This window comes from Micromys minutus (genome assembly GCF_963924665.1).
Source record: "Micromys minutus genome assembly, chromosome: 10".
Classification (NCBI taxonomy): domain Eukaryota; kingdom Metazoa; phylum Chordata; class Mammalia; order Rodentia; family Muridae; genus Micromys; species Micromys minutus.
The window spans coordinates 66,447,443-66,471,525 of record NC_137979.1 but is presented as its reverse complement, the minus strand read 5'-3'; the positions used below and the strand labels follow the sequence as shown (position 1 = coordinate 66,471,525).

Below are 24,083 nucleotides of genomic sequence, written 5' to 3'. Positions count from 1 at the left end.
TCCCTCCCAGCAAGACAAACTGGAGTAAGATACATCTACTGTTGGCAAAAATATAAGTTCCCATGGCAGCAGGCTTCAGCTTGTGGAGAGCTTTACATTTGTGATGCCAGGGAAACTTGTGACCAAGAAACAGCAGTGTCTCTCTGTATTTACAGTTGCCATACAGAGTTTCATCAATAACCTAAACATCAAATTTGTATTAGTATATTACTATTACTAATATTGGCCTCACACCACTTTAGGAAGCCTAAAATTTAACCTCAGTAATTGTTTTTTAAATTTTTGGGTTTTTTTTTTTTTTTTTTTTTTTTTCCTTTCTTTTTTAAGGCAAGACCTCACTATGTAGCTCTGCTGGCCTGGAACTTCCTATATAGATCCAGCTGGCCTTGAACTCATACTGATCCATCTGCCCCGGCCTCCTAAAAGCTGAGACTAAGGCAACAATTACCTTTAAGTGTACATTATGTAAAACAATAGTTCTATCATTTGAATATCTACAAAGTATTTATAACTCTCAAAACCCACGTAAAGTTTCTTAAGGAATGAAGCAGCAACACTGGCTGAGGCACACCTGTCCCTCACCTCTGGCACTCAGAACCCGGGATGTCCATACCTACCCTTTAGCTGCAGACCACCGCACCACAGTGTCTTTGTCCTTCAGCCCAACCAGTAGCTGCTCTGCAAGAATCAGGACACAAAGAACCATCAACTTATATAAAAACCTAATTCTCTTGCTTATACATAAACTCTCCCACCAATCCTGCACTTCCTATGTAAGAATACACTGTGGAATTATGTATCCTATGTAGTCCCAAGAATACATAGTGCTAAGAAACTTTAATTTTAGCCAGCCATAGGTTACACATGCCTCAGGGGCACTTTGGAAATCCCAGCACTCTGATGTGGGCATCCATGCCACTGCATGAGTATGGAGACTAGAGGACAACCTCTAGGAACTGGTTCTCTCCCTCTACAACATAAATCCCAGGAATCAAGCCTGAGTTTCAAGTTTGGTCCCTTTAACCTCAGAGCCATCTTACATGTCCAAGAGGTTTTATCTTAAATGCTATCCTGCAAGTATGAGCACATTGCTGGCATATATGTACATGTACCACGTGCATGACTGGTACCTGCACAAGTCAAAAGAGGGGTCAGATCCCCTGGAACCAAAGTTGCAGATGACTGTGAGCTGTCTTATAGGTGCTAGGAACCAAACCAGCAAGTAAACAGCTGAGCTTTCTCTTCAATCTTGGACCTTAAATTTAATTACAATGACTGTTTTTAATCACAGAAAAGGATATTTCTGCCACTTTCTAACAAGTGGAGACAACCCAATAGGACAATCAGCAGGGAACAGATGCCTCTCCAGGTAAATGCCTCCCCAGGTAAGCCAATAGGAGGTCAAAACAAACAAACATCTGAGAAGGCCTCCAGAGAGAAAAATGAGATCTGGGGTACCAGCACAGAGGCAATCAGAAGGTTATCCCAGGTCACACATCCCTGCAAGCCCAATATGTCCCAATGTTGGCCAGAGGAAAAACTCCAGAACTGACATGGGTAAAGGGTTCTGGTGGGAAAAAATAAGTCAGCAGACCCCATGAGTGTAATGCAGTATGCCTAAGGCAAGTAGGCAACAAGAGAAAGGAGCAGAAAACTCAGCCTGGACCCGTGGAATGCAAGGTGGCTTCAAGGACTCAGGATGCCTGCTGCACCACAGCAACCAAAGAAAAGAGTCCCAGAAAGCATCAAGGGTCAAAGGAAAGCCAAATACATGTTGAGTGCTGGGTACATAAGCAACAGCACTATGTTCAAGGAGAGGGTGGAGACAGCGGGTATAGACAAGTCTGTGGGAAAAGCACGAGTGGACTGAACACAGCAAGAGAGATGGCCGGCTGGCTTTGCTTGGACAAGACAAGAATATGGAGGCAGGGAACAAGAGTCCCATGTTCCAAGTCCACGTCCCTGGGAACACTGTTTCCCTGAAGACACTCAGGGAGAACAACTTAAGGTCAAGTTGCCGAAAGGCAATGTGGAGGGGTAAAGAGGCAGTGGAGAGCTGGTACTGCTGGATCAAGTGTCATAAGGTCAGTCAGTGACCATGTGCTAGATGAGGTATCAGAAGGTAACCAGGAGAGGAAAAAAGAGAGGGTAAACAGAGAGACAAGCCAGACTACACTGCAGAGGGAAACATGCATGCATCTGCTGTAGGATCCACTTACCTATCACAGTTTCCACCCCCTCTGGGACATCATAGTCTTCATCACCATCAGAAATCAAACTATCAGACAGCAGCTTCTGTTCACTCTTACCCGGAGCAGAGAGCTGCAGGTTGGCAGCCAAAGACCGACAGCCACGCTGATACCTATGCAGAACAAAACCATCTCAAGTTGGTAGATTCAACCTGGCCCTAAAAGTAAAAGTTTTGGTAACTGATATCATCAACTTAGCATCCCACAGAAACATACATGATGCCTGTGGAAATTTCATTCCATACAAACCTCAAAGAAAGCCAACCTGGCCTAGGTGCACGCCCTAATTCTGAAGAAACTTCTACAACAAAGCTTCATCACAGAAGGCAATGTCAAAGCCTGACCATAAGGTGCAAATGAAAGATATCAGAGCTTCACCCTTGTTCACAAGCAAGCGGCTGCCTTCTCCAGCTGCTCGGCTTTCTGGCCTTAGCCCAGACACAGGGCCCATTTTTTACCTGTAGGTCAACTACAGCTCTAAATATGTCTCCAACTTGCTTGGGAACAAGAAAAGGATAGCCAAGAAAAATGCAGCTCATGGTCACCACTGCACTACCACCTTGATTCAAGTTTTGACCACTAGCCTTGTCCAAGAGTCAAGCCTCCTCAGTCAGCATGCTAGAGTAACCAAAGCTTACCTCTAAAGTGAATTCAACAGGCAAGTAGCTTCTGTCTGGCTCTCTACCCTGTGGAGAGCCCCATGTGGACAAGACAGAATGATTCCCTCCCCAACAGAAAATTGCACTCTCTTCACCTCTGCCCACAGGCACTGACACAGTGTGAAGCAGCCACTGCGTGAAGCACTGCACAGGTCACTAGAGAAGCCGATATTGAGAAAGAACACAAAACTCACACACAGTCTCCCTCACACCCTGAGTATCCCCCACAATGAGAAAGTACAAGATAGGACCCAGGAAGATCAGAGGCGCTGCATGGGGAACTCAGAGCTCAGGTGATGTCGGGATCACTGGTAAATGGGACTCAGAGCTCAGGGGATGTTGGGGTCACTGGTAAATGGGACTCAGAGCTCAGGGGATGCTGGGGTCATTGGTAAATGGGACCAGTAGAAGATCAAAAGCTCCAGCTCTCACTTAAGATCCACATGAGAAGCAAAACATGTCCAAACTGCATCACCTGCATATGAGAAGAACCTGTAGAAAGTAGCCTAGGAAATCCAACAAGAACCTAAAAATAAAAGATTAAAAAGGGGAACTAGGCATGGTAATACATGCCTATCATTCCAGCACTTGAGATGGAGCCAGGAAAATCAGGAGTTCAAGGCCAGTCTGGGTTACATGAGACCCTTTCTCTACAAAAGTGGGGAGGAACAATTCTGAAAGGAAAAAACAAAAACAAAGACAATGGAAGAGAAAACAAAAAAAGGGGGTGAATTTAAAATTCAATATTAGCCAGCCATAGTTGCTCACCCATTTAATCCCAGCACTTGGAAGGCAAAGACAGAGGGAACTCTGTGAGTTCTAGGCTAGCCTTCTCTACAAAGCAAGTTCCAGGATAGCCAGGGCTACACAGACTGTTGCAAAAAAAACAAAATAAAAAATTCAGTCATATTTTGGATTGGTTTGGTTTGATTTTTGAGCAACAGAGTCTTCCTATGTAGCTCTAGGAGGCCTAGAATTCAACACGTAGAAGACGCCAGCCATGAACTTTCCTCCTGCCTCACAGGGTGATAGGATTAGAAGTGTGTATCAACATGCCTACCAAAACTTAATTCTATTAGTAATTACAGTACTATATGTGATTAAAAAACACAGACTAAACTATTTTTCCTTCTTAAGTTAAGGTTCCTAGTACCTGTGAGCATTAACTGGACACATCTGGTGCATCTCTGAGACCTCTGGACACATACACCAGCTCTAGGATAGGCAAGTCCTGTCCACCCAGCAAATGGCCTGGGCAAGACAGAAGGCTGCCTCTCCTACCTGCCATCCTCTCACCAGATCACCCGCCAGGGCTTGGGTTTCATTGGCTTCCACACTGTATCCATATACTATTGGCTGTATTTCTTTGGAAAATCTCCATGATGTTATGAGATCACTAGAACGTGGCTGTAAAACCTGACTGAAGTGTGCAATGAACATGTGAGGGATGTTTCAGTAAGATATCTCTACATTTCTCTGAAGTTCACTACACACTGGAAAACATTTTGACTAAACTTAAATAATTCTTCCCAAATCACATACATTAATAATCGAATGAAGCTCAGTAGTACAATACTTGCATTAAGCCCTGGGTTTAAGCTCCAGTACAAGAAAAATAATATTAAGAGCACCAACAGCAACATCAGCAGCACCTTCCAGACACGGTGGCACAGGCCTAGAATCTTAGCACTTAAGACTGATGCAGGAGGAATGTAAATTCAAGACTTTCCTGGGCTACACAGCAAGGCTCTGTCTCAAAAGGAAAAACAAAAGAAAAAGACAACAAAAAACTGTACTGGGAGGATTTAGAAGAGTCTGTATCCATCAGCAAGAAAAGACACTTCCACCAGCAAGAATAAACCTTCGACAGTGAGGTTTTCTCTGAGAGACTACTGAGGGAAAGCTCCTCCCAACCAACCACTGGCAGGTGAAACTGAGCAGCACCTTCGGGAAAAGCTTTTCCATTTCCACTCTAGCTTCAGCTACTCTAACTGAAAATACTGAGTCAGAAAATATACAAAAGGAAAACCATGCACGTCAAAACCAGAAACACTCAAGACACCAAAGAAAAAATGAAAGCAAAAGACAATGTTTGTTGTTCAGCCCACAGCCCTCACCTCCAGAGAAAAGTGCAAGGTCCCATGTCGAACTTACCTCCATGTGGCCACCTTTGGCTTCAGGAAAGTCAGCCCCAGCCTCTGGACAAGCTTCACACCAAGCTTGCGCAGCAAGGTGTGATTGCTCTCGGGGAGTCTGCATCTGTCGAGGCACTGGAGCACAGTGTCAGCTGCGGATGAGAACACGCAACTTGACGCGTCAGAAAGTAGCATGCATCCCTGAAACACACTGATCCCACAGGCCCAGGTAGGTGGCAGATAAACCACACTGAATCCCTGAGCGCTGGCCACAAGACCCCTTTTCTCCCCAGGTTACCTGCCAAGAACAGCCAGCATGAAGCCCACTTACTGTCCTCACCATGCAGCAAAAAGTAGAAAAAGCCCAGCGCATAGGGGAAGCCATATTGCTGCAAGCCTGATACAATGTCTGAGATACATAGGGACAAGTGTGGGCAAAAGAATCGTTCAAGTGAACTGGGGCTTCTGGAGCATGTTTACTCATGAACTGCTGACTCAGCAGACTGAGCCCAAGGGAGCATAATGAGATCTCTTGCATGAGACCCTGAGCTACAAAGGCCTCTCAGGGGGCTAAAGTGGAGCAGAAGAGTGTGATAATGACAGTCTGGAGAGAAAACAAGCCCAGGAGAAGAACACAGGGGTAGGTCTCTAGGCCTCTGAGACAGGACATGGACTAAGATAGTTGGGTTTATTAAATTAGATGAGTTAGCTGGGTGATAGCCTAAGATAGGCCTATTCTTTTATTCATTATTCTTCCTTTGGCAGGTCCAAGAAGTCCCACTATAAAGAGGGAAAGAAGTAATGGGAAGGGGATATAAAGTGATAGAGGAGGAAGGTGAGGCAGTGGGAGGGATGTGGTGATTAGAGGGAAGGAGATGATAAAGTGACAAGAGGAACAAGGTAAGGAGGGAATGGAACAGGTGTGAAGGAGAAATGAAATGGTGGGGTGAGAGGAGACAGGATGATGTGGAAGGGAATGAAACAATGGGGAAGTGATGCAGGAAAACACCATTGCTGTGGGCTCCTGGGTGACCTAGGGCCATGATTACTATTACCAGGCCCCTCCAGGATTAAGTTGCGGGGGGGCACTTAGAGTGTTGCAAAACCCAGAAATTTTCTATATCTCAAATAAGTAGAATAGTTTATCAAAGTTATACTAAAGAACACAAACAGAAAGTCAAAGAACTATGACAGTGTTCAAAGGCACAAAGCTACAGGTTCTTACACACTTGAGTTAAACTGTTAGAGTAGCACACTTGATTACATACCCAGGAACTCACAGACCAAACACATTCTCCTTCAAATTAATCTTACCATAGGGTAAACAGTCTTCACGTTTTCCATGCTTAAATATTTGAGCCTGAAAAAAATAGCATATTTTAAATTCATTTCTAAGTTTAAAATATACTCAAGTTATCAGAACAAACTCTGCATCTTCCAGAACTTTTTGCTGAGCGCACACCAACAGACACCAGGTAATGACGGATGTGTACAGCTCAGGACGGAGGAGTCGAGAAAAGGAATCTTCCATCAGGTCCCTTCGTAGCAAGAGTAGATCAATGGAGTCTAGTCCTCTGAGGAGCTTAGATTCTAACCTGTAGTGTGCGCACTGAACTGAAAGAGGTGGGAAAGTCTCATCAAGAGCTACAGGTCAAAGGATCCACACAAAAGTGAGAAGCCGCAGAAGTCTTTCCTTATCGCTCACTACCTTAATCAATCCAAGAGGGTCTCACCCTCTTCACCTCTCAGAAAACAGATTCCACCCTCTGCCACAGCTTACCACTGGGTCGGCTTCCTCCCAGGCTCTCCCTCCCTGTGATGGTGGCTGCACACCATGTAGTCTCTGTACACAGTACTATGAATGCATTTGGAGGGCAGCAGCCAAAAAACTATCTGAACTTCACCTGAACTAATTCTCTCACTAGCATACTAAAACACTGGTCCTCCTTCAATTATAACAGTGCTTCTCACAACTCCTAGAATTTGCTCTTGACATCCACACATGCTTTGTGACTAGCATGCACCCACATTCACACAAATACATGAATAAATATAAATATATGAATAAATGTATATATAAATGTTCATATATTTATATATATATAAGTTAAATATAAGTATATTTATATAACTGTATATGTATGTAGCTATATATATATGTATACATATATACATACATACATACTTTTTTTTTTTTTTGAAGAACACTAGTTCTCTTCCACTAGAACACTGGTCCTCCCTAGAATTCTGGTTCTTCTCACTGGAACACCAGTTTTTCTCTTTCTCTAGAACACTGGTACCACACTGATCCCAAAGATTTACACACAGGAAGCACACAAGCACAGGCAGATATGGTGGTTCATGCCTATAATCCTAGCACTTGAGAGACAGAGACAGGAGGATCACCACTAATTCAAAGCCACCCTGGTCTACAAAGCAAGTTTCAAGGTAGCCAGAGCTACATAGTAAGAATCCTGTCTCAAGAAGCAAACAGGCTAATAAAATATAAGCTTAAACACACAAATCATAAGCATTTAAAATTGACATAAACACATGAAATGGCATAAAAGAACACATATATACATATGCACCAAATGCAAAATCAGGTTCTGTCACTATGTAGTCATCTACATTGAAGCCTTCCAATTACACACACACACACACACACACACACACACACACACAGAGTCCTCCACAAAACAAACTATACACTGTAACCTTGGAGCTGGTTTGGCATCAGGAGTAAGGAAGGATTTTGATATTTAGAATCCTCCTACCAAGGAAATCCTAGTTGAAAAATTAGTGATTTCACTACTGAATTCTAGCTAACATTCAAGGGGAAAAAAAATAACACCCTACACAAACGCTGAGCCAACTGACTGTACAAAGTCACGTTCCCCCAACACATAGCCACACTTGTAACAGAAAACTACAACCAACATTTATGGATATCAAAAAAAAAAAAAAACCAATAATGTGCTATGTCAAGTTAACATAACAATAAATAAGAACACATGATCACTTTCCTGAGGAAAGGGCAATTGTAAAAAGAAAAAAAGCTTCTTATAAAGGGCAGCTAGGGGAGCTAAAGAAAGGCCCACTTAACCATTTCATTTTTCAACAGCCACATCAGGTGGTTCAAGGGGATCCAAAGCCTTTTCTGGCCTCCACATGCACTATACATAACAAACTTACATGTAGACATATACACATAATTTAATAATTGTAAAGTAAAAGCAATGAGAAAGATGCTGGAGTGGAACAGTGCATGTGGCAAAGAGAACTAGAGACTAGGCCACAGATACGGGAGCGCAGCGTGGAGGACCAAGTAGAGTCAGTCCTCAGGCAGCCAGGAGGGGGAGGAGGTCCTACCTCTGGACTCTACCCTGTGCCTAAGCACAGGATCACCCTGACTCCAAGCAACAAGATATTCCAAGATGAAAAATGGTTCACTTTCTGGGTTAAGTCTCCTCAAAAGACTTCTGTGATCTGTGCTGCAGCCAGAGGCCATGCTGATGTTGTCCCTGATCCAGCTGCCTCCGGCCGCCATGGACAGAGAATCTGCAGTGGTATTCATGACTGCAGACTCCAAACTGAGAATGAGTGACATTGAAGGCTTCTGTGACAACCTCCTTCCACTCCCACAAAAAAAGGGGTGCATTGTATGAAATTTCCAAATAATTAATAAAAAATATACTGGGGGAAAATCTGTTTCCTTTCTGACTTGTTCAGGTAGAATAAGTCTGATATCTACACTGATTATTATACATCTACCTGGAATACTCTGAAAAATTGTATAGTCTGCTAATTAAACTAGTTTGCTAATGTTTATATATATATATATATATATATATATATATATATATATATATATATATACATATATATATATATATATAATATTTAACTGGGATACCAACTCCTGGCATGTCACCTTAAGAAGCCACTATTTTTCCCAAGTCTAACACCAAAAAGCCTCCATAACTTTCGGAAACAGAAAACACATAATAAAGGTGTATAAGGACCTGCCCATATACAGCAGAAGTTCAGGAGGAGGAGCACAAGTTCCCAGAGGGGAAATACACTAGTAACCTAAGCTAATGGCTAACGAAGAACTGAAGACAAGCACACACCATGGCTTAGATCCAAAAGGACTATGCATAATGAAAATGCTGGAAGTAAACTCCAAAGGCAAAACATTCTCACAATCACTTGGGGATGGCAGAGCAGAACAGAGCAGAGCAGGACACTGGCCTTATTCACAGTAACAAAGATACTAAGGATCTAAGGAAGTCCAGTTACAGGAAGACAGTCTGACCACCTAACCAAAAAGGTAAGTGCAAGTACACATCGCCAACTACAGTGTGCAGCATCACGGTAAGGTAGAAGTGGGCAAGAGTAGGTGACAGGAAAAACAAAAGTTCCGGGTCCCTCTTGAAGGAATGCTGAGACAAAGGTGTTGCTAAGCAAGGACAGATTCCAACTGGGAAGTCATATGCTCAAAGTCGACTTACTGCGTGGCAGAGCACTGTGAAGCAAGGGAACCAGCAAGCACAGGGGCAGCACACTAGCCAGCCAGGGAGCAAAGCAGGAAGACAGCACCCCTGGCCTTGATGAGATCAGTCATATCCAAAAGAGCTTGACCTTTTAATTGGGTCATAATTAAAATGTTTCCTGTTTTTGTAATTTTCTACTTTTTGTTTTTGTTCTTTTCAGACAGAATCTCACTCTATAGGCCAGGCTAGCCAGAATTTCTAACACTGCTCCTGACTCAGCCTCCAGGTTGCTGGGATCATAGGCATTAGTCATACTATACCCAGTTTTAAAACATCTATTTTTAAAAAGTATGTGTTAGTGGTAATGTTTACCTACCATATGCAAAGCCCTGAATTTATTCCCAGAAAACACATACCGCACACACATACAAGCACACAAATAAAGAAGACTAAGTAAGCTTCCTCATCTTTATGGGGATAGAAAAGTCAGAACCAGCCTTCCCAAGAGAGGCTGGGCACAGTCGACTATCCTACAGCACAGACGACCACTGCCACAGTGGTTGGGACCAGACCTCATCTTCTTCCCTCGATCTGTGAAGAATGGACAATAACAGTACCCACCACAATGAGCCCTTCTAAAGTAGAGCTCCCTTATTTTCAAGCATATTCCCCAGAGAATAAAACACAGGCCTGGATTATAATGCTCCCTACCAAGTGAATACTGGCATATATTCCCTGTGCAAGATCTAATTAGGAATTATTCCCTAAAGCCACACTGGACTCTAACACTGATCAGTGCCTTGCAGTGGGTGAGAATTAACAGATAGGCCCACAACTGGACAATGTGCACAGAGGGACTTGGAGTGATTGATCCTAAAAGGGAAGTGTTTAGCAAACCCCCCAAGGTTTGAGAGGTTTGAGGATCAATGTGGAAAAAAACGGTAAGAAACCAGAACTGATTTCAGTGTCTTCTAGGCACAACCAACGGGGCTGACACGCATATGAATGCACAGAGACTGTGGTAGTTCATACAAGACCTGCACAGGTTCAAGCCAAATAAGATCCTGTCACTGAGCAGGGGGAGTGGACACAGTTCCAGCCCTAACCAAGAGGCTATTTGCAAGTGATACTCATTGACAAAGAAAAAATTAGTTTCTTTGTAAGGTGTCACTGGGCACATCAACCACACTCCAGGGCAGGCCACCATGCTCAGCGTGTTGACCAACACAAAACAAACTCAATGGGTTTTGCTGATCTGTGTGAGCTTTTTGTTCCATTTTGCTTGGGAATTCCCTGTCTTAATAGTTTTTTGCTTGTTTGTAATGGTTTCCATTTTTGTGCTTTTATGGGAAGTCTTTGGTTTTGTTTTTAAAAAGAGAACATAAAGTTGGGTAGCTAGAGAACACATCAAACATCATATATTTTTACATAGGAGTCATACATTTAAACCAACATCTCTCAAGCAGGAATCTGGAGCACAAGTAGAGACCAGAAAGTGCCAAAACAATCAGTTCCTGAACCAGTGGGTAAATAAGGACGGTCTCACCATGTGTGAGACACAAAACATGCCCAAAGAGAAATAAATGAGACCTCAGACATAAATGTAGCTTGCCTCTCTATAGCACCCTATCTAGAGGCGGGGGCCAAGTGGGTACAGTGGGTAGGTGATGCCCTGGCACTAGGCACATAGTCATGTAGCAGACTCCCACACCTGCAAATGCCCAGTCTACCTCCTACTATGCCCCAACCCCACCACCCCAACATGTAAACCAAACAAGAAGCATGGCCAGATAACAATCTACATTTTCATGAGCACAGCACATTTTCTTTCCGCCCTAACCCATTCTAGGGGTTTCAGGTTTGACTTCCATGGCCATACAGGTTCTGAGCACATGCTCAGAGAAAATCAGGAAGACAGCAACTCTCAATTATGAAGAAAGAGAACCTTCCCTTCCCCTAGGGGAAAGAAATGAACATAGGATTTTGATTTTTCACATAAAAGGCACCTTCACAACACTCAGGAGGTTGGAGCACGAGGACCACAAGTCTACAGCCAGCATGGGGCTACATTTAATTTTAAAACCTTTCTTCACAGTCCTTCCCCTTTCCAGTGCTGATCAGTGAGAGCGTCACTCAGCTTCAGAGAAACTTGAGCATTCACTCTGATTCATACACACACCCCACTTTTGTGGACACAAGAAATAGGAACTAACCTAAAGCCACCTGCTCTTCTGAAAAAGCACAGGCAGCACCAAGGCAATTACACCACCAGCAGTTTGGAAAAAACACCTCTCAGCACAGGAGGAGCAACCCCGTCTGTTTTTGTTGTTCTAGAAACTAGCCCAGTGCAAGGTGCAAACAAAACGAGTTTCCCAGTAATCATCCTAACCACCACCACACCTTTCCATTGCTACCCACCCAAGCTAGCTTCCCCTCCCTGGGGCATGCTCTCCAAGCCCGGCAAATCACAGGCTGAAGAGCCACACAGAAGCAAGTTCACCCTGCTGCCAAGCAAGAGGTGCTGGTTTGAGGCTCCCTGAAGGCACTGCCAAATTCAAGCCAAGAAAAGCAACTCCACCCCAAGCCCTTGGAGAAAGGTCCCCGAACTGGAGCCCAGGTGTGGCTGTCACTGAAATGCCAGGTCTCTAAGAAGCTCACCAATCTGAAACCTTGGGAGCACTGGCCAGCACTAGACCAAACTCAGAAACCTCAACATGAAAATGGCAGGCTACCAGGGCACTTTATGACAGACCCTATTCTGTCGTGAACACACTGCTGTGCCCACACCACCTCACAATGGGTTGGGGCAAACAATTCTTCCTGACTGTCTTAAAACACTGAGAAAATTCTCCATCATGAAAGGCTTGCCAAACCACTGATAGTGGAAATATAAGGCACTTTTAAACATGTCATACAAGAGATCAAAATCCAGGCAGAAAAAGATTGCCAAAACTCACACTACCATCCCAGAGGCATCCACAACAGCTCATTCCTGAATCCCCTTCCTCCAGCATTGTGGGGAAATCTCTTTCTAGAGAGTAGAGTCTAGAAAACTGAGGTCTAGCACCTCTACTGGCTTATAAAGAATAACAGTGAGAGACATCCTAAAGAACTCACTGTCCCAAGCAGAGCAGTAAGCTGACACTGGAAAGGGAGTGCTCGAATAAAGGAGTAGGACCCAGCTCCACGAACAGCATCTAGGCCAGAGACATCACCTGCCAAAATAGGCAGATTGCTGAAATCAGTTATCAATGCCCTTCCTCATAGCCCCAGCTCTTTAACAGTCCTATGACAATCACAAGCTGCACTGAACATTTCTAGTTTGAATAGCTCCAAAGCTGACTACCTCTGGGCCACTTCTGAACTCCTGGATCAGGCCAAATTCTCAGGATATAAACCACCCAATAGGCAGTTTCAGGTTTGACATATGCCAGAAACAAGATTTCCAGAAAAGAGTGTGTTTCCTTCCTTACTAGAAAAACAAAACAAGACCATCTTCCACCACACAACGAAAGAAATTACACACAGAAGCATTTCATACACTGGAAAGCTAAAACATCAAGTTCAGATTTGTTTTCATTTATTTGAAACAGGATCTCCCTATACAGCCCAAATCTGTCTGTCTCTCTCTCTTACACACACACACACACACACACACACACACACGCATGCATGCATTGTCTGTCTCTCTCTCACACACACACATTGTCTCTGTGTCTTTTCATATATGCAGTCTCTGTCTCTCTGTCTGTCTGTGTGTGTGTGTGTGTGTGTGTGTGTGTGTATGTGTGTTTATGTGTGTATGTCAGACTTCTATAGTCAGTCACAAAGCTAAGGAAAACAAGTGGTAGGACAACAGGCATGAGGTAAGGTTGTGACTTCAGGTGTCACAAGTGTACCCACGGCCCACAGAATGAAGGCTCTGGAACAAGGACAGAGAGCAGGAAACAAAGATCAAGAGCAAATCAGAGAGGAGATGTCAACAGCCAAGGCCTGAGGGAAGCATGTGAGAAGGAAGGCCAAGGAAAGTATGGGCAACTAGGCATCAATACCTGCCCATGGGCCAGGTGAGAGAAGAGGGAGGTGCAGCTGTGACATGTCCAACTGGCCAGTAGCAAAAGCCACAAGGCAAGGCTAAAGGTGGAGGGGGCTCCCTGATGGCCTCCAATATTAACCCAGCTCACACCAGCAGGTGGGCAGATAGCACATTCAAAGGGAAGAAGAAGAAGATGAGGCCAGAGCCTTACAAAGTCCCTTCCCTGCCAACTGTGGAACCCTGCACTGTACATGTACATACATGTTCCTACAGGGCTCACCTATGTAAAGTGCTGAGCCACATGAAACTAGAGACAGTCAGAGCTGGCTGTTGAGAGTCTACTCATTGCCCTGAGTCTACAGAGACAGCATTCTCTACAGACAGTGCTTCATCCTCGTCCTATCTGCCATGCACTTTCTCCACCCAAAACCTTCTTCTTCGGGCTAGCAAGATGGCTCTGGGTAGAAGCACTTGCTGCTGCCAAGCTTGAGTTCATTTCCCAGACCCATATGGTGAAAGGTGAGAGTTTCTTCTGCAGGTTGGCCCTCACATGAATGCTATGGCACATACATTACACCATACCCACAAAATATATAAAAACAAAGTGAAATGAAAAGCTACCCTGAGCACTAAGGCACAACCACCCAGACATTCTGCCCTTGCTATACTGAGCCTAAGTATCTCTAGAAACTAGGCTCCACAGAAGCCCACAAAGAGGCCAAAGTCCACAAGACCATGACAGGCTAAGCTCTGTCTAAAGAGCATGACCAGTGCTGATTGGTTAGTCTCCACACACTCTGAGGCAAGAGAGGTTTGTTACTTCTCTTCCAGATAAAGCAAGGTACCACACCTATGCCTCAGGCCACCAGGAGAGATGAAATTCAAGTATAGCTAAAGCCTATTTAGAGGCCAAAGCCAGAACAGCCTGGTCAGGCAGCTGAAGGCCCAGACAGAGCCATGTCCAGGACACTAGTTCCTCATGCCTACCCACATAGGTAATCTAGTCAACAGTCACTTGTACCCAGGGACCTGACCCCTTTCCTTCTCTAAACCACATGCAAGGAAAAGAAACACTCCAACACATGTCTGGTAGGGACTTCCATGAAGCACCTGGGAGGGCCTATGGATCCGAATACCTTTGCTCTCTTCAGTTTTAATACTATTGTTTGAGAAATCTCTGGGTTTTGCTGGAATTTTAAGGCTTTTTGTTTTTCTCAGTGCTAGGAAACACAGGGCCACAAGAATGCTGGTCTCTGCCACTGAGTTATATCCCCAAACTTTAGTCAATGATAAACTCTGAATTTTGAATTTTGTTTGTTTGTGGTTTGGGCGCAGTTTCTCTATGTAGCCCTGGCTATCCTGCAACTCTCTATATAGAATAGGCTGGCCTCAAACTCAGAGCTTCTGCTTCCCAAATCCTGGGATTAAAGGCGTGTATTACCACCCCTGCAGGCAAATTCTGAAATTTTAAAAATAGAAAAAAATTTTTAAATGTAACTGTGAAGGGGAGATGATATGTCAATCGATGGTAAACAAGAGCATCAACACAGGCAGCACCTTCCCTACCAGCAGCCTGTCTTTAGGAACAAACATCCCTTCACCATCATGACCACTACAAGAAATGCAGAGAAGCCACCGTGGTCAGAAGCTTCTAATCTGAAGACAAACCACAGGCATACTGTCAACCAATAAGCAAAAGTAAAGTACATTTAAATGATAATGTTTTATTTTAAAATGTTTTCCATCCTCAAATTCCCTCAATTTGCATTAATACTAATACTCAAGAGTAAAGGGGCCTTCCAGAGGCACGAAGCTGCCAAACACTTGTTTTCTTCCCACAAAAGTTAAGAATCAATGCTTCGAGAGGACGATGTATGCTTCGAGGGAAAGAAGATCAATCCTAGTTTCGATGTGACTTGTTCAGAGTTCACCTGTTTCGCCTAACCCACACTAATGAACAGGTGGATAAAAATGAAGCCAAGTGCATCAAAGGAGACATGCAATCCTGAAGCACAATACACCTGCAAGTTTCATCATGCACAGGACACCCAGCCCTCTGCCTTCAGGTCTGACAAGCCCATGGTGAAACTGCTCCACCCACTGAACCTAACTTCCTCCTGCCCTGGAGCCAGATCAGACCCAAGTGACCCTCCAAAAGAGAAAAAGAAGCCAAGGGGGAGACTGTGGAGACAATGCTGCTTCAAGTGGAAGCTTGGGGTTTGGGGGGGGAAGGTGGTGGCAAGTCAGGCACTGCGTCCTGGGAGATGAGACCACCATAGCTGTTGATCCAACGTAGTTTCATTCATCCACTTCCCAGGATTTCAGTTGTCTGCGTCAGACAATTGCTCACCATCCTCAGGGCAAATCTCTCTAGATAGAGCAGAGGTGCTGTTGCCAAACCACCAAAGTACTCTGCCCCAACGGCAGAGAAGTTGGGTCTCATCTCCTCCCTTGCCAACACACCCAGCTGGGGGGGGAGGGGGGAGGAGACTCAACTTTCTAAGCCTCTGGGAACCCTTTTTACACCTCAGGAGGAAGGAAAGAGAGAATTTCTCTCCTCAACACTGGACTTTAAAGATGCTCAAGTAATGGCACACGTCTGGCTGGTTTAAGTCACTAAAAGGAATCTCAGCCCACTGGCATAACTGGCAAGGAATGGAACAGCAACTGTCCTACAGCGTCTGAGCCCAACCTATGCCCCCATGCACCTCCCAAATAAGGGGAAACAGAAAACTTGGGAACTACACAAAGACACAGGTGATCAAAAGAGCAAAAAGGCAAAGTATGTAAAACTAGACAAAAAGTAGTCATTGAAGAATGCTCCAGGGACTTTGGCCAGGACCTCCACTCAGCCTTCAGTTAAAGCCCCACAAGTCAGCACCACCTCCCATAGGAGCCTACTTCACCTAAGCAGGAAGCCTGTTTACCCTGCCAACCACAATCTCTATTGCCATGGGCAGACTCCTGGAGCAGGCTGTGAATCTTAAATCCCCTCACACATACAGACCACTAGCTAGGCTCAATGATGTACACCCATGACCCTTGCTAAGAGAAGCTAACCTGAGCTATAAAGTGTGATCCTCTCACCATCCCTAACCCCAGAAAGAATGCAGACAGCTGAACAAAAACAATCTAAAATCAATCCCCTGCGATCAATCATGCCTCCCTTCCCATGTTCCCATATACATGCTAGATAGGTATAACACCCTTCCCTCAAGCACTACCATAGACTAACAGACTCTTGCTACATTTTGTCAGACCTTCCTGTATTCTCTCAATGTAAAAACTTCCAACAAGACTCTGCCGAGCCAGAGGTGTTAGCACACACCAGAAACCTTAGCACTCAAGAGGAAGGAGCAGGAGCATTAACACAAATTCAAGGCCAGCCTGGGGTACAAGTTCCAGGTAAACCAAGGCTATGAAGTAAGTGGGTAGAAAGCCAGGCATGGTGGCATACACCTTTAATCACAGCCCTCAGGAGGCAGAGGTGGATGAACCTCTGAGTTCAAGCTCAGCCTAGTCTACAGGAGTCCCTGTCTCAAACAAACAAACAAACAAACGGGATGGGTATGGAGGGGGGTGTGGAGAGCAGACAGCTATTTCTAATTTTTATTTTATTTATTTTTTAATTTCTATTTATGGGTATATGTGTGTGCATCTGTGCATTTATGCACATGTGTGTAAGTGCTCTCAGAAGCCAAAAGATGATGTCAGATCTCCCAGAACTAGTTACAGGGAGCTGTGTCCTAACATGGGTGCTGGGAACTTAACTAGGGTCCTCTGGAAAAACAGGAAGTGAGCCATCTCTTGGGCCCCACAAGTATAATTTAAAAAAAAAAAAAAAAAACTTAAAAAACAAAATATTAAACTATTAGGGGGTTGGGTAAAGCTAGATGGTTCAGTGCTTGCCTATGGTTCGACACCCCAGTACTACCAAAAAGAGGTGGGGTGGGGGGAGAAACAGAGAAAGAGAGAGAAGACAGAGGATACTATGAGCTGAAGAATACAAAACACCTCTCAGTACTATCTGCTGAGTTAAATATCTATTATCGTATACAAATAGAAAAACACTTACTGATACATACCCAAAATAATTGCAAACAATTAAAAAAAATAAAATAAAATAAATTAAAAAAAAACCTCTTGTATGTTCCCCAGTAGCATTAATCACAACAGTCAAAACCAGTCTCATAATGTAACATTTTCTGGCCATAAGAAAGGCATGAAGAACTAGCACATGCCACAGGGTGGACAGACCTGATCGACAATGTTCAGTGTAAAAAGCCTATCCTACACGATTCTGTATGTGCAGAATGTTTAAACATTACCTCCATGTGCAGCTCAATGGCCACGGGCCTATAGAGTATTATGTGGTATATGGAATGACACACACTGAGGAGAAACAATGGGGGCTAGACAACGGGGGCTATACAACGATCCATCTGAAAGGACAACATCTTCATAGCAAGAATATCACAGACGTTAAGCTGCTGTACCAGAGCACAGCAGAAGCACAGGACTGAGAAACTCCTTTTCCCAGGTCTCCTTCCGACGTATTTTTAATAGAAGAACCCGGAAGGCAATGGCAATATCACTGAAAGTAGAGATGCCAACCATTTCTCATTCCCACAACCAGGATATACACACAGCTGCACAAGCAGATGGAGAGTGGGTCCAGACAGCCTCTACCTGCCTTCCCATTCCAGGGCACCTACCTGGCCCTGACACCTCCTACCCTGCATGAGGACCTGTATCAAGATGTGCAGAAAGCCAAACCTAAGAAGACAGTAGGACTGGTTGGCTTCAAACTGTCCCAAAGGATCCTACTTCTAAGTGACCTGTCACCTTCCTCTGCCTCCAGACAAAGACAAGAACTACTCTCAAATCTCATCCAGTGTAATCAAAGAAAAGCAAGGAAGAAGTTTCTGACTCTGGAACCTACAGTTTCAGAAGGTTATTTGCACCCTCCAGAATGCCAAACCCTAGAGACTAGGGCCTTATAGAGCTATCCATGCCTTCATGCAAAATACTATCAATACCACAGCCTCAGAGAGCCTCTATAACCTTGTAAACACTAACCCTAGAGACAGACTTGGTGAGGCACCATGACCTTCTGAATGTTGACCATCAAAACCTTAGGGGTCCACCTATGACCTCCTGAATACTAGTCCAGGAGCTTCCTAGCCTTATTAACATGGCCATGTCCTCTCTGTAATTTCACACCAGAGGTTTTCTTCTTGTCAGCACTAAAAAGCCACACAAGAGACAAGGAGAGAAGACCAGCAATAGGCAGGATGGGTACAATGGGCATCTCCAGATGAGTCCCAGTGTCTGTACTTAAATTTGGGCACTAGAAACTTTGTAACCCACATATCCAAACAGGTTTCAAGTCCTCTGCCTTCTTTCACTAGGGCTAGTTTTCACTAACTGCTTTACAACAAAACTAAAGACTGCAGTTCTGCAGGCACCACTGCCCTCTAGTGGTGAAGCTTAGTACTTCAGCTCTCTTCTGGGAGACACCACGCCAGTCCAGCCTCACACACTAAGCAACACAGTAGTGGGAAATGAAACCACAATCTTGTAATGCAAACTAATCCCACCATGTTCAAGTAATTTGAACACAGAATAAATGGGTTGTAGACAAACCAGCAGTTTAGGCACAGTGCCAATTCCACAAGCTGTCCCTGGGGCAGTGCTTACTTACCAGGGCCTGCAGCATCCCATCCATGGTAATGACACCTTCAATGGTCTGGAAGGAAGAGTGGGCCAAGGTACAAAGGATCCAGTCCAGAAAGCTAGCCATCTTTCTCTGCTTGACATCAGGACGTGTGATAAACCTACAAGGGAAAACAAACAGAGGAGATGCTCACTAAGACGCCAATGCTGACAGCTCACCCACATCTCACCACCTATCACACATTTCCTTCCAGTCATCTTAGATTCCTGAACAGGTCAACTGCCTGCATACATGACGGACTGACTGACACCTGACACACACAAACACACCTCTCTCTCTCTCTCTGTGTCTCTCTTCTCTCTCTCTCTCTCTCTCTCTCTCTCTCTCTCTCTCTCTCTCTCTCTCTCTCTCTCTCTCTCTCTCTCTCTCTCTCAAACCAAGCTGCTGACCACCATGGTCCCATGGTCCAGCAGCTGACGGACTATCAGGATTTCTCAAGAGGTCACTCACAGACCTCAACCACCCTGTTCCTTCTCTCCTGGGTCCCAGCAGCTTCACAAATCAATAGGCATCTTTACCCCTACCACAGCCAGGGAACATCTACCTGCATCTCAGCCCTGACTCCTTCCAAGTATATCCCTTAATCTCAAGATATATCCTCAACAACATAATCCAACTGCCAACCCCAACCCAAGAAACTTTCTCTTCCACAACCTCATGTTGCACAAGCCTGTTTCCTTCCACCCAACATCCAGCTGACAATCTGAACACAGACCTCCAACTCAGCGACTCTAGACAGATCCTATAATGGAAAAAACACATGAAAGAAAGGAAAAGGAAGGGAAGTAGAAGGGGAAGAAGAGGGGAAAAAAAGAGGATGGGATGGGAAGCAGAGGGGAGGGGAGGGGAGGGGAGGGGAGGGGAGGGGAAGGGAGGGGAGGGCAAGGGAGGGGAGGGGAGGGGAGGGAGGGGAGGGAACTAGAAGACAAACTGAAGAGAGGAGAACAGAAGGAGCTGCTCTCCCAAAGTCAGCTCAACAACAACCTCAAGGGGACTTCAACAGGAGAGCTGAACAAGAAGGAGCACAGTGGGAAAGCTCTGTGTCAGGGAAAAGGAGCTAACAGGATATGCACAGCTCTAAGTATAGGGACCAGGTACCAAAGGACCTAGGCAGGCAGGCAGCAAGTTTGATGGATGTCCTGACTACAGTCTCAGGTAGGAACATGAACACAGCGATATCAGCAGGTAGTCGGAAGGTAGCTCCTTCAGAGTAGTGGAACTGTATGCCAAGAAGGGGAGCTATAAGTCCTGAGAACAGAGGGGTTCACTTTAGGGTATTCTACATGCAATACCCATTAGGGAGTCTTATGAAGCACCAGCCAGAGAAAAGTCAGGACTGGAATTCTGACATCCACTCGCCCTCTAGTGCCCTGACCACCTACACAAGAACCAAAACCAAGTCATCTAGAGGGCCAGTTAGAACTACATCCACTCTCTGGGTAACAAATCCTCTCATCACATACTGGTTGGTATTAGCATACAGGGCTAATATCTGGACAGCTGGCACCCTTCACCATCCCATGAGTAAAGACTCACCTCCTGCAGGTCACACCTTGTAAGTCATGCTCAAGGGTTTAGATTCCCTATTTCCATGCAACATGGTTCAATTCTTGCCTAACCTCAGTGATCACCTGTTCACTCTAGTGGGAGATGACCAAATCCTTTCCCTAAGCAGCAACTACACAGTCCAGTAGCTGTCTTCTACCTTTATCCCACCAGGACTCATATGCAGATTTGCCCCTTAGCAAAGTACAGTATTAAGCATTAGAAAAGCGTAAGCACACTTGCTTTTCTACGCCCTACCAATTTGATAGCTAAAGACAAAGCAACATGGAGCCAGCCACCAGTAGGCCAAGCTGTAAAAGCAGCAGAGCATCCAGATTCGCTGACAACTATAAGAGAGATGGAGCCATAAGACTGGTGATAACTAGCAACAGGAACTAGAATCAACAAAGGATGGCTGCCTTTGAACAGCAACAACTCTAACAGCACCATCATACAATAAAAGGCAGCTGAACAGGCCAAGCACATGGCTGGAGCAAGAATGATAGCAAAGGTAAAGAGAAGACAAGAGCAAGGAACTAAGACTTTAGACAGAGGCTGTTTAAAACCAGAAATGAAAAACTGCAGGCTCTAGTGTTCCTGAGAACCATCACAGCTTTAGTCCTAGGGTCTCAAACTACCCAGGCCAGAGAGCTTTAACACTGAACATTACTAAGCACTTAGGAATCCCAATACCTATGCCTGCACACCAGCTGCTGCCAAGGAATGAGGGTACTCATAAAACTAAAGGTCTAGTGCCTTTGGCTTTCTCAGGAACTATAAGGCCTGTGGAACTAAAGACATGACTGTCAGAAGCTTGCACAAGATGACACCACCTGTTTCTGCTTCTGCCTGTTTATTTCTGCAATTGATGCTACCAAATGCTAAGGTACACAAAAGATACCAAGACCAGCCATGAAGCTTTTCACTGCCTACCTGTGAATTCTAACTAAGAAGAGGAAGAGACCCCCAGCCAGCTACACCAGGAATCCCAGTGGTTGGACTGACTAGGACACAGCCTTAGAGTGAAACAGCAAAGAGGAAGTAACAATCCCCACTCTGTAAAAATCAGTATATAAGTACATTTCAAATTAATACATAATAATAAAGATCCGTGGACATACAAACATCTGCAAAATTATTCTAGAACTAGTAGTTAGTTATTAGAAGGGAAACCCCTCCTGATGCAAACTCTATACTAGTGGTTCTCAATGCTTTGAATCTTTAATACAGTCCTCATGTTGTGGTGACCCCAACTGTAAATGATTTTCGTTGCTATTTCATAACTGTAATTTTGCTACTGTTATGAATCATAATGTAAACACCTAACATCCAGGTTATCGACTATTCAATCCCTGTGAAAGAGTTGTTCAACCACCACAGGGGTCACAACCCACAAGTTTAGAACTCTGCCCTATACCAAAAGAAATTCAAGGTGAAATTAAGTCTGTGTTACCACAATGACAAACAGAGAAAAACATAAATGATTACTTGTTAAATCTCTTAATAAGTTAAGATTTTGAGCTTCGACAGTAAAAAGACAAATTCCAAAAACAGATTTGACATTAAAGTTAACAAACCATAGTGTAAGTTTTCACCTCTCCCTCTGCTCCTCCAGACCCAATCCCTCAGTCTCTCCCCCAGCTCTGCAGCAGGGGTTCTCCCTGCCCCTCTCCCCATCTCCTGCAGACCCCACAGATCTTATCCTCCTAGCCTCTGTCCCCCAAATAATCACTTTTCCAACCCCTCAACACCAGCAGGTACCCCCCTGAAAACCTTTCCAGGGAACCAAGTAGGTTGAAAGCAGATCTTCACCTCTTACCCTGTTACCCCAGATTCAATCCCCCAGTCTCATCCCAAGTTCTGCAGCAGCCTCCCCGCCCTCCCAAGCACATCTCTAGTAGATCCCACAGATCCTCTCCCCCAACCCCCATCCCTCCCTCTGTTGCTTTTTCCCAGACCCCAATTCCAACAGGCTCTCCATGATAACCCGCAGGCCACAACTCCCAGAGAACCAGGTAGGCTGTCTGTAGATCTTCCCTCTCCTCTGTTCCTCCTGATCCAATCCATCTCATCCCCAACTCTGTTTTAGACATTCTCAGGTGACCTTTCTTCATTATCTACCCCATTCCAAGGAGACAACATAAGCAGATACTAATTGAGCACTATGCTCTCCTCCCTCTTGGGAGCCCTTCAGACCCCTAGTCTATCTCTGTTCCTAAGAATCAGTTCTCCAATACCCATAAGCATATTTTACCTGGAACCCCACGCCCAATGGCCACACCTAACAGATCATTTTATGTAGGGTCTTGCCAGGTAGTGGTGGTACACACCTTTATCAGCTTGGGAATAAGCATTCAAAACATCAGCATGAGGGAGACATTTCAGATTTAAACCATTAAAACAAAACAAAAAAACAATTCCTCGTGTTTCTCCTCTTTCTGTTTTAATTACTATATAATCTCTGTAACATGACTGCTTATCCTTATACTGTAGGCTTCTTGGCGCTGTCCTCCATTAGCATGAACAGTGTCTGTGGGATGGATTTCTCAGGTGATAGTCACCTATAACTAATAAACCCAGCGATAGAGAGGAAGAAGCAGGCAGGTCTCTGAATTCAAGGCCAGCCTAGTCTACAAAGTTTCAAGACAGCCAGGGCTACACAGAGCAATCTTGCCTGGGGGTAGGGGGCAGCCTAAGACCTAAAGATCAAACCAGTCAACACTAGAGCCCTGTGAAGGAAGAGACCCACCCTTAGCTGAGGAACTGTTGACTGTTGATGGTGATAAGTCTCAACACTCTCAGCAGCATGGCCCATGGTAGGTCACTCATGCTCCAGTGCCTATCGACCTACGTCCAGACACACACAGGCACACACAGACATACAAAGGCAAACACAGATACACAAAGGCACACACACAGGCACACATAGGCCCACACAGGCACACACAGACACACACTGGCACACACAGACACACATAAACTACGCTAACTGAACTCTGGTTAGAAACAAAACCAAACAAACCAAAGACATGAAGTTGTAAAGGGTTGGTTGGGTAGAGGGGTGTTTCCCAGAGAAGCCAGAGGTGGAAATGAAGCACAGTAGATATCATCTGAATAAATACACTCTGTTCTTATATGAAATTTTCAAATATTATTTATTAAATAATTTTAATAATAATTTTAAAACAAAGGTAAAAATGAAAGTCAAATAGTAATTTGAAAAAAC

The 24,083-nt window shown here is 44.6% G+C and overlaps 1 protein-coding gene across 2 annotated transcripts in view; it reads right to left on the bottom strand.

The window, feature by feature from the left end:
* TBCD (tubulin folding cofactor D) overlaps positions 1–24,083 on the bottom strand; it is a 149,977-nt gene that overhangs the window by 110,569 nt on the left and 15,325 nt on the right. For both annotated transcript variants that reach the window (XR_013975193.1, XM_080923880.1), the window contains exons 7-11: positions 19,280–19,412; positions 6,358–6,403; positions 5,063–5,195; positions 2,220–2,362; positions 618–678 (exon numbers count right to left, since the gene is read on the bottom strand). Coding sequence is in view for 1 of the 2 variants with exons in the window: in XM_080923880.1 (XP_080780006.1) it covers positions 618–678; positions 2,220–2,362; positions 5,063–5,195; positions 6,358–6,403; positions 19,280–19,412 (516 nt within the window). In the remaining variant the exon portion in view is untranslated. The remainder of the gene's footprint in view (positions 1–617; positions 679–2,219; positions 2,363–5,062; positions 5,196–6,357; positions 6,404–19,279; positions 19,413–24,083) is intronic.